This window comes from Peromyscus californicus, unplaced genomic scaffold, assembly GCF_007827085.1.
Source record: "Peromyscus californicus insignis strain IS unplaced genomic scaffold, ASM782708v3 Scaffold_8__1_contigs__length_139910024, whole genome shotgun sequence".
NCBI classification, from domain to species: domain Eukaryota; kingdom Metazoa; phylum Chordata; class Mammalia; order Rodentia; family Cricetidae; genus Peromyscus; species Peromyscus californicus.
In genome coordinates, this window is record NW_026294606.1 from 8,570,634 (window position 1) to 8,584,933 (window position 14,300).

The 14,300-nt window shown below is 43.7% G+C and overlaps 1 protein-coding gene across 3 annotated transcripts in view; it reads right to left on the reverse strand.

Moving 5' to 3' along the window:
* Nucleotides 1–14,300, reverse strand: part of Catsper3 (cation channel sperm associated 3) — an 84,087-nt gene that overhangs the window by 18,482 nt on the left and 51,305 nt on the right. For 2 of the 3 annotated variants that reach the window (XM_052727108.1, XM_052727109.1), the window contains exon 2: nucleotides 4,614–4,767. In XM_052727108.1, the coding sequence (XP_052583068.1) occupies nucleotides 4,614–4,767 (154 nt within the window). Of the gene's footprint in view, nucleotides 1–4,613; nucleotides 4,768–10,534; nucleotides 13,847–14,300 lie in introns of those variants that run through there. The other variant, XM_052727110.1, reaches the window with a different exon arrangement.

A 14,300-nucleotide genomic window follows, 5' to 3' on the forward strand; every position in this document is an offset into this window, starting at 1 on the left:
CAAAAAAAAAAAAAAAAAAAAAGGCTTTGCATGTATGTGGGTTCACAGCCATAGAAGTTGGGGAGTCGAGGGGAATCCTTCTGGAGTGGCTCTCCCCTTCCACCGTCCTGTGCATCTCAGGGACTGAACTCAGGTTCCAGGCTCGTGGATCAAGTACCTTTCCCTGGTGAGCTCTCTTCCAAGCCCCTCCAATTCTGTAATACAGGCACGTATGCTGCAACTTCCCCTCTTAGGACTTTTTCATTTATTCCATAGGTTTGATGTGTTGTTTTCGTTTTCATTAGACTCTAGGAATGCTCTTACCTTCTCCTTGATGTCGTCAAGGACGCATTTGATGTTCAATAGTGGGCTCTTTGATCTCCATGAGTTTCTCTTCCTGTTGCTTTGTAGTTTCATTTTCCATTGTGATCAGATCAAATACAGGCAATTATTTCCACTTTCCTATATTTATTAAGACTTGGTTCCTTATAATAGAAATCTATGTCTATATTCCCAGAATATTTTGGTATTTACCATTAAATTTTTTAAATCCCTCATTACTTTTTTTTTTTTTTATTCTTACAGATTATCTGGTAAGGACTCCAAGTGCTGTGAGATGGATCAGTGATTAAGAGCTCTTGCAGAGGACCCAAATTCATTTCCCAGCACCCACATCAGGTGGCCTCAAAACTGCCTCTCACTCCAGATCCAGGGGATCTGACACCCTCTTCTGGCCTCCATGGGTATCAGCATACATATACGCATACACACAGAGAAAGATACACATAAATAAATAACTTTTTTTTTAAATCCAAGTAGTGTGGCTGAAGAACATTCCAGTCTGCATTTTGTGGTATGTCCTTCCTCTCCTCCCTGTTTCTTGACAGTAGGTAGCTGATTCCAAAAGCAGGAACACACTCAGGTTTATCCCGGGCAAGGCTGCAGGTGCTTCCTTTTCTAGCAGGCACATGGGGTCTGCTGGTTCTTGTAGATGCTCAATACCCAGATTCATTGCTTCTCCAGAGTTGAAGTGCGTGACATGCTGTCATTTCTTTCTAATGTATCAACTGGAACACTTTATAGAAATATCATGAATGGTGTACACCTGAAATTCCAACACTCGGGAGGCTGAGGCAGAAGGATCATGAGTTTGGAGCCAACCTGGTCTACAGAGCATGAACTTGTCTCATAACAAAATGTTAAGAACTGTAGTGTGAGTAGCCACACAGCAGATGACTCCTTAAGGTTAGAGATCATGTCAGAAATACCAGTAAAGCCTTTCCTGTAACTTCTGGTTCAGGAGGAAGACTTAGTCCTTTACCTCCATGGCCTCACCTCAGTCTTTGAGGATTTTCTAACCATAGTACTTATTATCCTTGCACCTCACATTGCCTCATCTTCAGCCAGCAGAAGGTCCCCAAATTATCTCCTGCATTCCTTTGCCATGAGCACAATAAACTCCTCATTTTCAGTAGCACGGGATGGGCCCAGCATGCAAGATACTGAAGCAAAGCATCCTCATTTTCAGTAGCATGGGATGGTCCCAGCATGCAGGATGCTGAAGCAAAGCATCCTCATTTTCAGTAGCATGGGATGGTCCCAGCATGCAGGATGCTGAAGGAAAAGGAACACAAGCTCAAGTCTGCCTGGGCCACACATAAGAGCTTGCTATAAACAGACAGATAAATACCACAAACAAACAACATGAAAGATGGAAGAAAATAAAATGTAAGCTCTCCTGGGTGGAAGATGTAAGTTGATGGTCGAGTGCTTGCCTACTATGTGTGAGCACACCCTCTCCCCTGAAAAAAATAAACAGAAGAGAAAAATTCCACAATTACCCATGTGCTTTAGCACAAATTTCACAGTGTCTCAGAATAGCACTACTGTGTACATCACGATTAAGGTAATTGTTAAACATGGGTCCACATGGTAAGAGCCTGTTGCTAAAATAACACACACTTTCTTTCAGCAGAGAGATGACCACAGAGAAGGCACAGGACATAAAGAAATCATCTCAAACCAACCAGGAAATGCCCTCCCTGCTGGCTAGCTCTCAGAGGGCCAGCACATGCTGCAGGCACTTATGGGTAATTACACACTAACTGGACAAGTGGGTCATCAAAAACATGTTAAAGATTAAATTTTGGTAGAGGCATGTTGGGGGGCATGTTGGGGGAAGAGGAAGAGGTATATGATCATATTTTATTGTATATATGTATGAAATTCTCAAAAAAAATAAAGACAATTTTAAAATTAAAAAAAGTTTTGCCAGGCAGTGGTGGTTCATGCCTTTAATCCCAGCACTGGGGAGGCAGAGGCAGGAGGACTCCTGTGAGTTAGAGGCCAGGTTGGTCTACAGAGTGAGTTCCAGGACAGACATGGCTACACAGAGAAACCCTGTCTCAAAAAACAAAGTTATAAAACTTTTTGTAAAAAAAAAAAAAAAAAAAAAAAAAAAAAAAAAAAAAAAAAGCCGGGCAGTGGTGGCGCACGCCTTTAATCCCAGCACTCGGGAGGCAGAGCCAGGCGGATCTCTGTGAGTTCGAGGCCAGCCTGGGCTACCAAGTGAGTCCCAGGAAAGGCGCAAAGCTACACAGAGAAACCCTGTCTCGAAAAACCAAAAAAAAAACTTTTTGTAATGGCTTGCCCCATTGTCCATCTTTCAGTCACGCTATAGAGCCTTAGGATCAAAGAATAAATTCATTATGTGCTATGCTTTTTCCTGTGAAATGACAATCAGCATTAGAGTTGTTTGTAATTCTACAGACAACTATACCTGCCATGTTCATCACCAAAAGCACCAAAGTGATGCTTCTTCAGCCATTTGGGCTGGCTGAGACTTTTTCCTAAGTGAATCCATGAGGAAGGGCAGGCACTTATGGGTAATTACATAATTGGGATTAGAGCTCACACCATGAGTCTGAACATCAGTGAGTTTGTGCCTTTTATAAAGCCTGAGTCCCTTCTTGGTTCACATTTTCTTTCCTGAGGGAAGTTGAGCATGTCACTGCACTATCTTTGGACAGACAGTGTGGCCACAGAGAAGTGTGATGGTGATTTGCTTCTTCATTAGCTGGACTTCCCAGAATCCTTGAAGCCCAAACATTTCACCCCAGTGTCCTAGTGTTTGCTGGGTTGAGTTCATATTCTTGGGTGTGCAATGTGCACTCTTTCAACATACAGATTTTGGGGTGATTTTTCTCGGGTTTCGATTTTTAGCATTCCAATCCTGGATATCCTTATCCAGGATCTTTTCCTCAACACAAGTACTCAGCATTTTTTCATCACTTCCATTTTTAATGAGTTTTTTTAATTCCTCAAATTAACTCAAGCTATCATCTGTTGTATCAAACTGTTCGCTCTACTCTAGCCTTTGGTTTTGAAACAGTTTTATTTGATTTCTAGTTGTTTCCTGAGTTCTGTCACTGTGTTTCTGTTCCCTCTGCACGTACAATGTTTTCCTTAACGTTGCTTTGCTCTCGGGGGATGTTATTGTGTTTATCTGATTTTGTAGACTTATCTGTACCATGGGGTTTCATTGCCTCTATGATCAGATTCCTTGTTCTGCTTTCTTATACTAATGTGTGCTATTTTACCTCAGTCCTTTACTATTGTACTTTTTATCCTAAATTCATTTCCTAACCTTTAAGAACATATGCTTCTAACTCCACTGAGCTTTGCTCCTAAAATGCAACCGCTTCATTTGGGGGGCTGTTTCAATTCTATTTCCTTCTGTTTTATCTGAACCCTGTCTTTTTTTTAAAAATCTGGCCGGGCGGTGGTGGCGCACGCCTTTAATCCCAGCACTCGGGAGGCAGAGCCAGGCGGATCTCTGTGAGTTCGAGGCCAGCCTGGTCTACAAAGCGAGTTCCAGGAAAGGCGCAAAGCTACACAGAGAAACCCTGTCTCGAAAAACCAAAAAAAAAAAAAAAAAAAAAAAAAAAAAAAAAAAAAAAAATCTGTTACCAGTTGCCGGGCAGTGGTGGCGCACGCCTTTAATCCCAGCACTCGGGAGGCAGAGCCAGGCGGATCTCTGTGAGTTCGAGGCCAGCCTGGTCTACAGAGTGAGATCCAGGAAAGGCGCAAAGCTACACAGAGAAACCCTGTCTCGAAAAACCAAAAAAAAAAAAAAAAAACTGTATGTCTCCAGCTTGCTAAATCTTACTCCCATTCTCCTAAGTGCACAGTCCTTTGGAGGGAGCTCTGCCTGGTCAGTTCTTCAAGCTCCTTGGTTCTGGATTGTTCCAGCCCCTTTGGAGAGACTGACTTTCTGAACTCACTACTGGCATGGGCAACACACTTGCTTCGAACATCAAGCCTCACCTCAGCCCAGCACACCCTTCCCTCCTGCCCCTCTGCTTCCTCCCCACAGGGACCAACACTGGCTTCATCAGAAATGCTGCCCGTGAGTCTTGGATATGAGATCTAGTTTCTCTGTTTACAAATGAGAGAGAATTCTGGGAGATCACATCACCACTGCTGCTTCGGCCACTGTCTGATGCCACTGCAGAAGTCAAAAGTCTTCTGAGTTGTTTCTGTAGAACACTCCTTGCAGCCAGATGCCTGGGAAATATTTTAACATTTTCAGAAATAAAGCAGGCAAAGTAGAACTAAAGCATCTGTGTGCTCACCTCGAAGAGTCTGAACAGTCTGTACATTATGCTGTAATCAGTCCCCAAGACCATGAAGGCAGCATTGGACGTGATGGTGCTGATCATGAGGACCTGGAAAATGGGGTTCTTTATGACCTTCCTAAAGAACGCCTGGCATTCAACATCCTTCCTCCTGTCAAAGGGCGAATGAGAGGCGCGGTTACCACAGTGCCCCCTCAGGGGTTGTTCCCCACACACTGTGAAGAGAACTGTACAGGGGCCTGTAAACAGCTAAATGAGTGGCCCCTGAGACATGGGTGGTGGTCAGAACAGCCTGTCTCATCTTCTCCCTGGACTCCTGAGAAAGAGCAGTCACTACTTCTCAGACCGAGGGAACACCATCTCCACTTACTTATTTAACAAATCGTCCCCACGTGACTACTGTCAGTAAACAGCAGGGAATTAGGGGAACATATCACAGGAAAAATTGGTAATGCATTAGCATACACACACACACACACACACACACACACACACACACACACACACACACGCAAGTCTATGATAAAAAGTCAAACACCCTAAGAGAAAAGGGACACACATCCAATCATGACAGTACAAATGGTATCAGAAATACACAAAGTAATACCTTTGTGGGTTTTTGCTTATAAAATAAGTCAAAACTTTCATGTGATAATATTTCAGGCCTGAAAAAATGGACTGTGATGGGACATTCTTCCTAAGGAACAGGGAAACCTACATTGATCGGCTTTGATTTAAAAAACAAAATAAACAACACAACAACAACAACAACAACAACAACGAAAGAACTGTTCATGTCCTCTCCCCCAGACTCTAGCCTAAAAGAATACACTGGAAATGTACACAGTGACTTAGTTCATCACGTTTATCCCAGGATTATTTATAGTGATGAGTACTTGAAAACCATTTTAAAACCTAACCGAAAGGACTAGTTACAGGCTAGTGAGATGGTTCAGGAGATAAAGGCACTTACAGCCAAGCCCAGCGACTTTAGCTCAAACCCCAGGCCCCACATGGTAGATACCAAAAGTTGTCTTCCAACCTCCACAAAGATGTCAGGGCATGCACATGCCCTACACATATAAACATACACACATCAATTTTTTAATTTTAAAAGATTTGTTAAGTAAACTATGGAGTATCATACCATGAAATACTGATCCAAAAGTGTATCTACGCATCTTCTCATGGCTTAGAAAAATGATTATGATCTGGTGGAGAACAAAGCAGGAAAACAAAACAAGATGGAAACATACTCATCTCAAAAAGATTTTGTCCACATACAAATAAGTAGGAGATTCACCCAGAGCAATGGCAACATACTGACAGTGTCTGCTGTAAGTCGGCAACATACTGACAGTGTCCACTGTAAGATGGTAACATACTGACAGTGTCCACTGTAAGCCAATAACATACTGACAGTGTCCACTGTAAGATGGTAACATACTGACAGTGTCCGCTGTAAGATGGTAACATACTGACAGTGTCCGCTGTAAGATGGTAACATACTGACAGTGTCCACTGTAAGCCGGTAACATACTGACAGTGTCCGCTGTAAGATGGTAACATACTGACAGTGTCCACTGTAAGATGGTAACATACTGACAGTGTCCACTGTAAGATGGTAACATACTGACAGTGTCCGCTGTAAGATGGTAACATACTGACAGTGTCTGCTGTAAGCTGATAACATACTGACAGTGTCCACTGTAAGATGGTAACATACTGACAGTGTCCGCTGTAAGATAGTAACATACTGACAGTGTCCACTGTAAGCCGATAACATACTGACAGTGTCCACTGTAATGATAACATACTGACAGTGTCCACTGTAAGCTGATAACATACTGACAGTGTCCACTGTAAGCTGGTAACATACTGACAGTGTCTACTCTGAGCAGTGAGGCCACAGGCATTCTTTTTTCTATTTATTTACATATATCAATGCTTTAAAAGTTTTCTTAAAGAGTAGTATATTTTTCCTACTATCTGTAACAAATAAATACATTTCCTTACAGGTCAATATATATACAGAGAGAGAGAGAGAGAGAGAGAGAGAGAGAGAGAGAGAGAGAGAGAATTCAACTGTGACAGTCTGCACCTGTGACCCCAAGCCTACTCAGGAGGCTGAGGCGGGAAGACAGCTTGAACCTACAACATAGTGAGGCCTTTATCTTAAGACACAAAGCACCTGCAGAGCTGAAGTTCCTCTGGCCTCTGTGGGTACCACACATGCAGATGGTGCACATACACACATGCTAGCACTCACATAACACACACACACACACACACACACACACACACACACACACACACACAGGAAAAACAAAACAAAACAAAAAAAACCCAGACTATTATTGTGGAATATTACTTTAACAATGTAAAGATGTGTTACATTTATGCTGCATTTAATTATGTAAAAATGTGTTGCCGGTTAACCTTGCCTGCCTAAGGCACCTGATTGGTCTAATAAAAAGCTGAACAGCCAATAGTTAGGCAGTAGAGGAGTAGGCGGGGCTGGGCAGAGAGAATAAGTAGGAGGAGGGGTCTAGGTGAAAGAGGAGGGAGGGAGAGAGAATAAGTAGGAGGAAGAGAAAGAGAACAAAGGAGAAAAAGAGGGAGATGCCCAGAGCCAGTCAGCCAGGCAACGGACATGGAGTAGGACACGGAGTAGGACATACATAGTGAAAGAAAGGTAAAAAGCCCTGAGGCAAAATGTAGATGAGGAGAAACAGGTTAATTTAAGTTATAAGAGTTGAACAAGCATAAGCTAAGGCAGAGCATTCATATTTAATAATAAGTCTCCATGTCATGTTTTGGAAGTTGTCTGGTGGCCTAAAAGAAAGTCTGCTACATTCGGCATTCCCATATGGGGTCCAAATTTCCACATGGGACCTGAGAACACTGGGAATAAAATAAAATAAATGGACATGGCTCCTTTAAGAAGCTCTGCCATACAGCGAGCACTTGAGTAGCTGGCACTTCAAGTAAAAACACCGGCCACAGTGCAGTCATGAGCTACCTAGAGTCGGGGTGGTTGAATGCAGCTCCCAGTTAGACACAGCTCTCAGCCAGGCTCAAGGGTCATAAAAGTTGGCTCTCATGGACCTGAGTGGGGCAGAGCCAGCTGCCAGTCCAAAGCCACTTAGCAGTTTAAGGTTTGGCTCACATGGTCAGAAAAAGCTAGAGACATGCAATAAAGACAGGTCCAGATTGGGGAGAAAAAAAAAACAAAAACAGGTTACAGTGTGTTCAAAAATACACATAGGCTTAAGAAAGAAAATGGGTATACACATAGGCTTAAGAAAGAAAATGGGTATACACAGTCATAGGGAAAAAATACAGTATAAAAATAATAAAGTCTTTAAAGAGAAAGTAAAGTAATATAAAGGGGGAAAGCCACATAAAGATGGAAAATACACAGGGTGTCTGGATCCTGTATGGTGTTGACTTTGAATTTTTTGAATGCTGATGAGTGAACGGCCACTGCTGAGAGACAAAGGATTGTAAAAGGGACTGCTGAATTAAACCAGCCTAGATACTTTAGGGATGGCTTAACTTTAAAATGGAATTCAGAAAATGTATTGCATTGGGGAAGAGGTTATGCTTTTGTTTCCACAGGAAATGAAAGGCTGTGGATTCTTTTAAGATTAATGGAGATCAGGTTTGACTTGGGGGAGACCTCCTGAAAATCTTGGCTACAGATATAAAGAAATAAACCAAGAAAAACTACAAGACAGGTGACATATATACTGATCCCTCTGCATGGCAACAGTTCTGAGACTGGACAACAAATGTTACAACTAGTTTTCCCAGAACTTGACCATTATCTCAATTTTCTCAGGGTTCCTTAAAGATGCCATCACCCTAGACAACAGGAAGCAGTCTAAAGAACACAATGCCCACATTCCCAAGATGTGAGGTGGGTGGTTTTTGGTCATTCGGTGGGTTATGGATGCTTGTCATTGTTTAGGGGGGATATAGGAATATGGGATAAAAAGACAACTATTGCCAGGTGGCAGTGGCACACGCCTTTGATCCCAGCACTCAGGAGGCAGAGCCAGGTGGATCTCTGTGAGTTCAAGGCCAGCCTGGTCTACAGAGCAAGATCCAGGACAGGCACCAAAACTACACAGAGAAATCCTGTCTCAAAAAAAAAAAAAAAAAAAAAAGACAACTATTAACTTCAAATATTTTACATTGGGGGGGTTATGGGTTGGGTATATTTATACAAATTTAAAGTTATTTTTGTTATACTATATGTATGTTTCTACTCTACTCTTATTTGGGGTATTGTGCTTATGCAGCTCATTTAAAAATGTAATGTATAATTAGGAAATGCAGATTAGTAGTTAGTCATCTACAATAGTCAATCTTGTAGTCATATTAGGTATGTTTTCAAGTTTAAACACATACATTTTAGATACATAGGTGATCATCAAACAGTTCAAAGACCTACAGAATATGGTATTTAAGATGTTTAATAAGATGGGGCTTTTCATAACATTGAGACATGTCTGCTCCTGGCAGCACCAATCTACTTCATAAAAGGATGACAGACATCAAGAAATCTTCATATAGAGTTTACTTTCAATATGACAAAGCTAGCATTTGGACAAGAAATTGTCCTTGCCTCAACTGCTGACAGTATACCATCCAAAATGGACAAGCAGAACACAAAGGAAAAAGACTGCCAAACTTTGCAAAAACAAGGCAGGATAGGCCTTCAAAATCCCTGCTTCATAGAAAAGTCTGCCAGATATTCTAGGCCTGTAAGGTGAAGATGGATGCCCCAATGTTGCAGAGGAAATTTGGGTAACTATCCAGGCAGCCAGATGTCTCTGTCATTTCTATAGTTTTGAAAGTGGCTTACACTGCACTTCCTGTTTACTCAGGCAATATAATATCCTTATGGGGTCTTTGATGTAGTTGAAGACTAGCTAGTTAGAGTATTCTTTAGTTATGATAGAAGGTAAATTAGGTACAAAACTTTGGACTCAATCAAGATAGGACAAATAACGGAGTGTTTTCTCTGAACTTGCCAAATACAAATGGACTGGATATTCTTACCTGATAAATTTTCTTACTGTATATAGTCTTACTATGTTAAAGTTAAAACCTCCCTTTTATTTAGACAAAAAGGGGGAAATGTTATGGAATACTACTTTAACAATGTAAAAATGTGTTACATTTGTTTATGATGCATTTGTTTAATGATGTAAAGATATGTTGCTTTGCCTGCCTACGGCACCTGATTGGTCTAATAAAAAGCTGAATGGCCAATAGCTAGGCAGGAGAGGGATAGCAGGGCTGGCAGGCAGAGAGAATGAGGAGGAAGAATCTAGGTTCCAGGGGAGGAGGAAAGAATGAGGGGGAAAGAGAGAGACCTGGGGCCAGCCAGCCACCAGACAGACAGACACAGAGTAGGACATACAGAATGAAAGAAAGGTAAAAAGTCTGGAGGCAAAACATAGATGAAGAGAAATGCATTAAACTAAGTTATAAGAGCTGATGGGACAAGCATAATCTAGGGCCGAGCATTCATAACTAATAATAAGTCTCCATGTCGTGATTTGGGGGCTGGCAGTCTGAGAAAGCCTGCTACAGACTATCTACCTTATAACCTATAGCAAAATATGTAATGTTTATTATATGATTTGAAATAAGTCCTGTAGCAAAATAAAGGAAAAAAGGCCTTCAAATCATCTAATACCTTAATAAACAGCAGAATCAAATTCAGACTCCAAGTGACCAGCAAATGTGCCAACCTCACCCTCCAGAGAAACCAGCGTGTCTGAGATGCTTTCCTCTCTTGGGATGCAGACAAGTACCTGCAGGAGCAGCTAGGAGAGTTCAGGTGCCCTGCCCCCATGCTTCCCTTCACACATTTTCTGACCATGGAGGTAAAGGATACTTACTTAATTTTCTTGATTCTTGCATACAATGCCTCTGACGCAGTATCAAACAGTGAGCTAGATACAACTCTTACGGAGCTGTGGTAAAAGTGATGAGTCATCTCCCAAATTTTCTGTTTTTATCCCTTGCTTTTATCATATAACCCAAAACCTCTGCCTAAGGATTTCTTTGGGCACCTGGATTCTAAAGGCAGTGAGAGGGATGCTGGAAAGGATTCTCTGCTTTATGAGGTCATCTTAGGTATTCTAGCAGTTACTAGCCTGAGAGGGAGTCCTGACTGTGGGCTCATCTGCTTGCAAGTCCCTCTTCATGGGGTGGGGAATGCCTCAGATGAGTGCCTAGCAATGGAGGCAAAGCGGGACATTAGAGGCGTTAAGACTTTCCCTTATGATATGCCCACTCTGGCAGACAAAGGCCTTTTATAAGATGGTAAGACAAGTTGAGGGTCATGTAGGAGGAAAATTTAAGTTTTCTGAGTTTCTGAGGGACAGAACATACCCAGAGCCAAGACCAATGACATCTAGAAGCAAAGGAAGATGGCGATGGGGGAGGCTGTGGACACAAAAATCCAGGGAAGTCAGAGAAAGCATCGCAGGTCTTGCTATTTGGAAGTTTGGGATGTGGCAACCAAAACTCCTTTCCTGAGGAAAATATGAACAATGTCTAAGGTCCCAAGGACAAATCCAGAGAGTATTGTGTCCAATTTCTTTCTCAGTTTATTGGGCTTACTTACAGAGCACAGATAAGGGGTTACATACAGGAGTAAGGGAGTTCCCCACCTAAGGCCACATTGTGAAGTCTCTACCCAGCAGGAATCATTGCTTTCCCATAGATGCATAAATGAAGGCACCCTCCCCTAACCCTCACCAGCCCATATACTCTAGCCCTGCCCTGAGGCCATAAGCAATCAGGGCAGAACTGCATGCAACATATGGTATGGAGTGGCTGGATACTCAGGTAAGGGTCCTGTGAGCGTCCCATCCTTCCTTCTATGTGAGACGTCAACAGTCAACAAGTCCAGCTGGGATGATCTTGCAAGCCAGCAACAGCTGAACTCCCAAAGATGCTGGTTGTTTGGCTCAGAGGATGGTCATGAACAGTGTGGAAACTCAAGAGTGTGAGGAATGAGCCCAAGTGTTGTGGGGTGTCTTTCTGTATGCTGTGAATATGTGTTACTCTGATTGGTTGATAAAAAAGCTGCACTGGCCTATGGTGCAGGCGGGAAAATCCAAGGGAGAGAGTAAGAGCAGAGTAAGGAGAGATGCCAAACCCATCCAGGGAGCAACAAGATGCCAGCACACCCGTAATGCCATGGCCACATGGTAACATATAGAGCAGCAGGAATGGGTTAATTTAAGTTGTAAGAGCTAGCTAGCGAGAAGCCTGAGCCACAGGCCATAGAATTTGCAATTAATATTAAACTTCTGAGTGATTGTTTTGTAAGTGGCTTTGGGACTGCGGGGCCAGGCGGGATGGAGAAACACGGGTCTGCCGGGCTTCCAGCTACACCAAGACCTAGAGATGTTTTTAAGCACAAGAGCTATAGGGATTTAGTTCTGTTCAACCCTTCAAAATTAGTATCTTCATCCTTGCCCTGCTTTGGCTTGATTCTCACAAGGCAAGACAGAGATCTGGAGTGCCGTGTAATATTAAATGGTTAGTCTCTGAGTTAGTCCATTTCCTGAAAACACAAGTTCTTGAGCTATAAGGAAATGGGGTAGCCACCCCACCATCTCTACTGTCCTAATATTCTTTCTTTTCTATTGTCTGCAGTTTTCGGGTGGAACCTACAACCTTGTGTGCTGGGCAAGCACTCTACCCCGGCAAGTCCTTAGTATTCTAACACACGTGTGTCCGTGTCCATTGCTGGTGGGAAAAATACTCACATAAGCAACTAAAACACTGAATTGAGAAATAATAGCATCTCTACCCTACAGAGTAGAAGAAATAAGTCCTGGTGGTTATAATCAACAATATTGTGTCATACAATAAAATAGAGGAGAGGACTTCAAATCCGATCCCAAGATGGTAAATGTTTGAGATTAGTACCCCGAGTTGGTCAATGCACAATATACACATGCACTAGAACATCACACTGTGTCTCATAACGATACACAATTTTTTAAATTGGTTTTCTGACCCAGTCTGATATAGCCCATGCTGTTCTGAAACCTTCATATGTAGCAGAGAATGACCTTGAACTCCTCTCCTATATACAGTCCCTCCTGCTCAGTGCAGTGTGCTCGGGTTATAGGTGTGTGCCATGCCTAGCTCCATCTAATTACCTGTGGATTAAAACAGCAAACAAAAAAAGAAAAGCTTTAAAAAGTATTTGGTAGCTGCAAGTGAAGTGATGTTTTTACACACACCAGATCTGAAGAACCAGAAGAGCCAAGATGGAGTGTGGGGTCCAAGGACTTATAACCTCCCTGCACCATACACCAAAAACCCAGGAACAGTAAAGCTTTGTTGAAACCATGGCTTCTCTCCTTACCCACACAGCATCATGTGGAATCATCTAGAGCAGTGATTCTCAACCTGTGGGTTATGACCCCTTTGGGGTCCAGTGACCCTTTGTAGCCATAAGTTTCTTCCTGTCTTGCCCGGCCCTGCAGTCAGGATGGATCTCTCCCACCTGCCTCCCACAGCTGCTTGGTCCCAAGTAAACACACAGAGGCTTACATTATTTACAAACTGCATGGCCTACGGGTCAGGCTTCTCTCTAGCTAGCTCTTCTAACTTGACCCATTTCTATTAATCTATAAGCTGCCATGTGGCCGTGGCTTACCGGTACTTTCACATCTTGCTTCTCCTGGTGGTGCTGGTGTCTCCCTGGACTCCGCTTCTCTCTTTCCTGTCTCTCTCCTGGATTTCTCACCTGCTTCTAAGCTGCCTCGCCATAGGACAAAGCAGCTTATTTATTAACCAATGGGGACAACATATATTCACAGCATACAGAAAGACATCCCACAGCAACCCTTGTATAGGAGTTGCCTAAGACTGTCCTGCATATCAGATATTTACATTATGATTCATAATAGTAGCAAAATACAGTTATGAAGTAGCAACAAAAATAATTTTATGGTTGGGGGGGTCACCACAATGTGAGGAACTGCCTGAAAGGGTCTCCGCATTAGGAAGGTTGAGAACCACTGAGCTAGAGCCAAAAGGATCTGAAAACTTCACCCGTTAGGATTTTTTCTCTAGGCTCCTAATATTTAATTTCTGGTTTGCATATATGTCTCACAATGGTCTCTGTGTTCTTCTGGGTTAGGTTTTAGGACCATGCTTATGTGTCATGGTCCATGTGTCTGTCTGTGTTCCCCCTCCCGTGTCTCTCCTGCCCCCATGTCTCTCCACCCATGTCTCCCCCCCCCCCGTGTCTCCCCCCGTGTCCCCCCCGTGTCTCCCCCCGTGTCTCCCCCGCGTGTCTCCCCCCGTGTCTCCCCCTGTGTCCCCCCCCCGTCTCCCCCCCGTGTCCCCCCCCATGTCCCCCCGTGTCTCCCCCCCGTGTCTCCCCCCGTGTCCCCCCCCGTGTCTCCCCCCGTGTCTCCCCCCGTGTCCCCCCCCGTGTCTCCCCCCCGTGTCCCCCCCGTGTCCCCCCCCACGTCCCCCCGTGTCCCCCCCCACGTCTCCCCCCCACGTCTCCCCCCCCGTGTCTCCCCCCCGTGTCCCCCCCCGTGTCTCCCCCCCGTGTCTCCCCCCCCGTCTCCCCCCCGTGTCCCCCCCGTGTCCCCCCCCGTGTCCCCCCCCGTGTCCCCCCCGTGT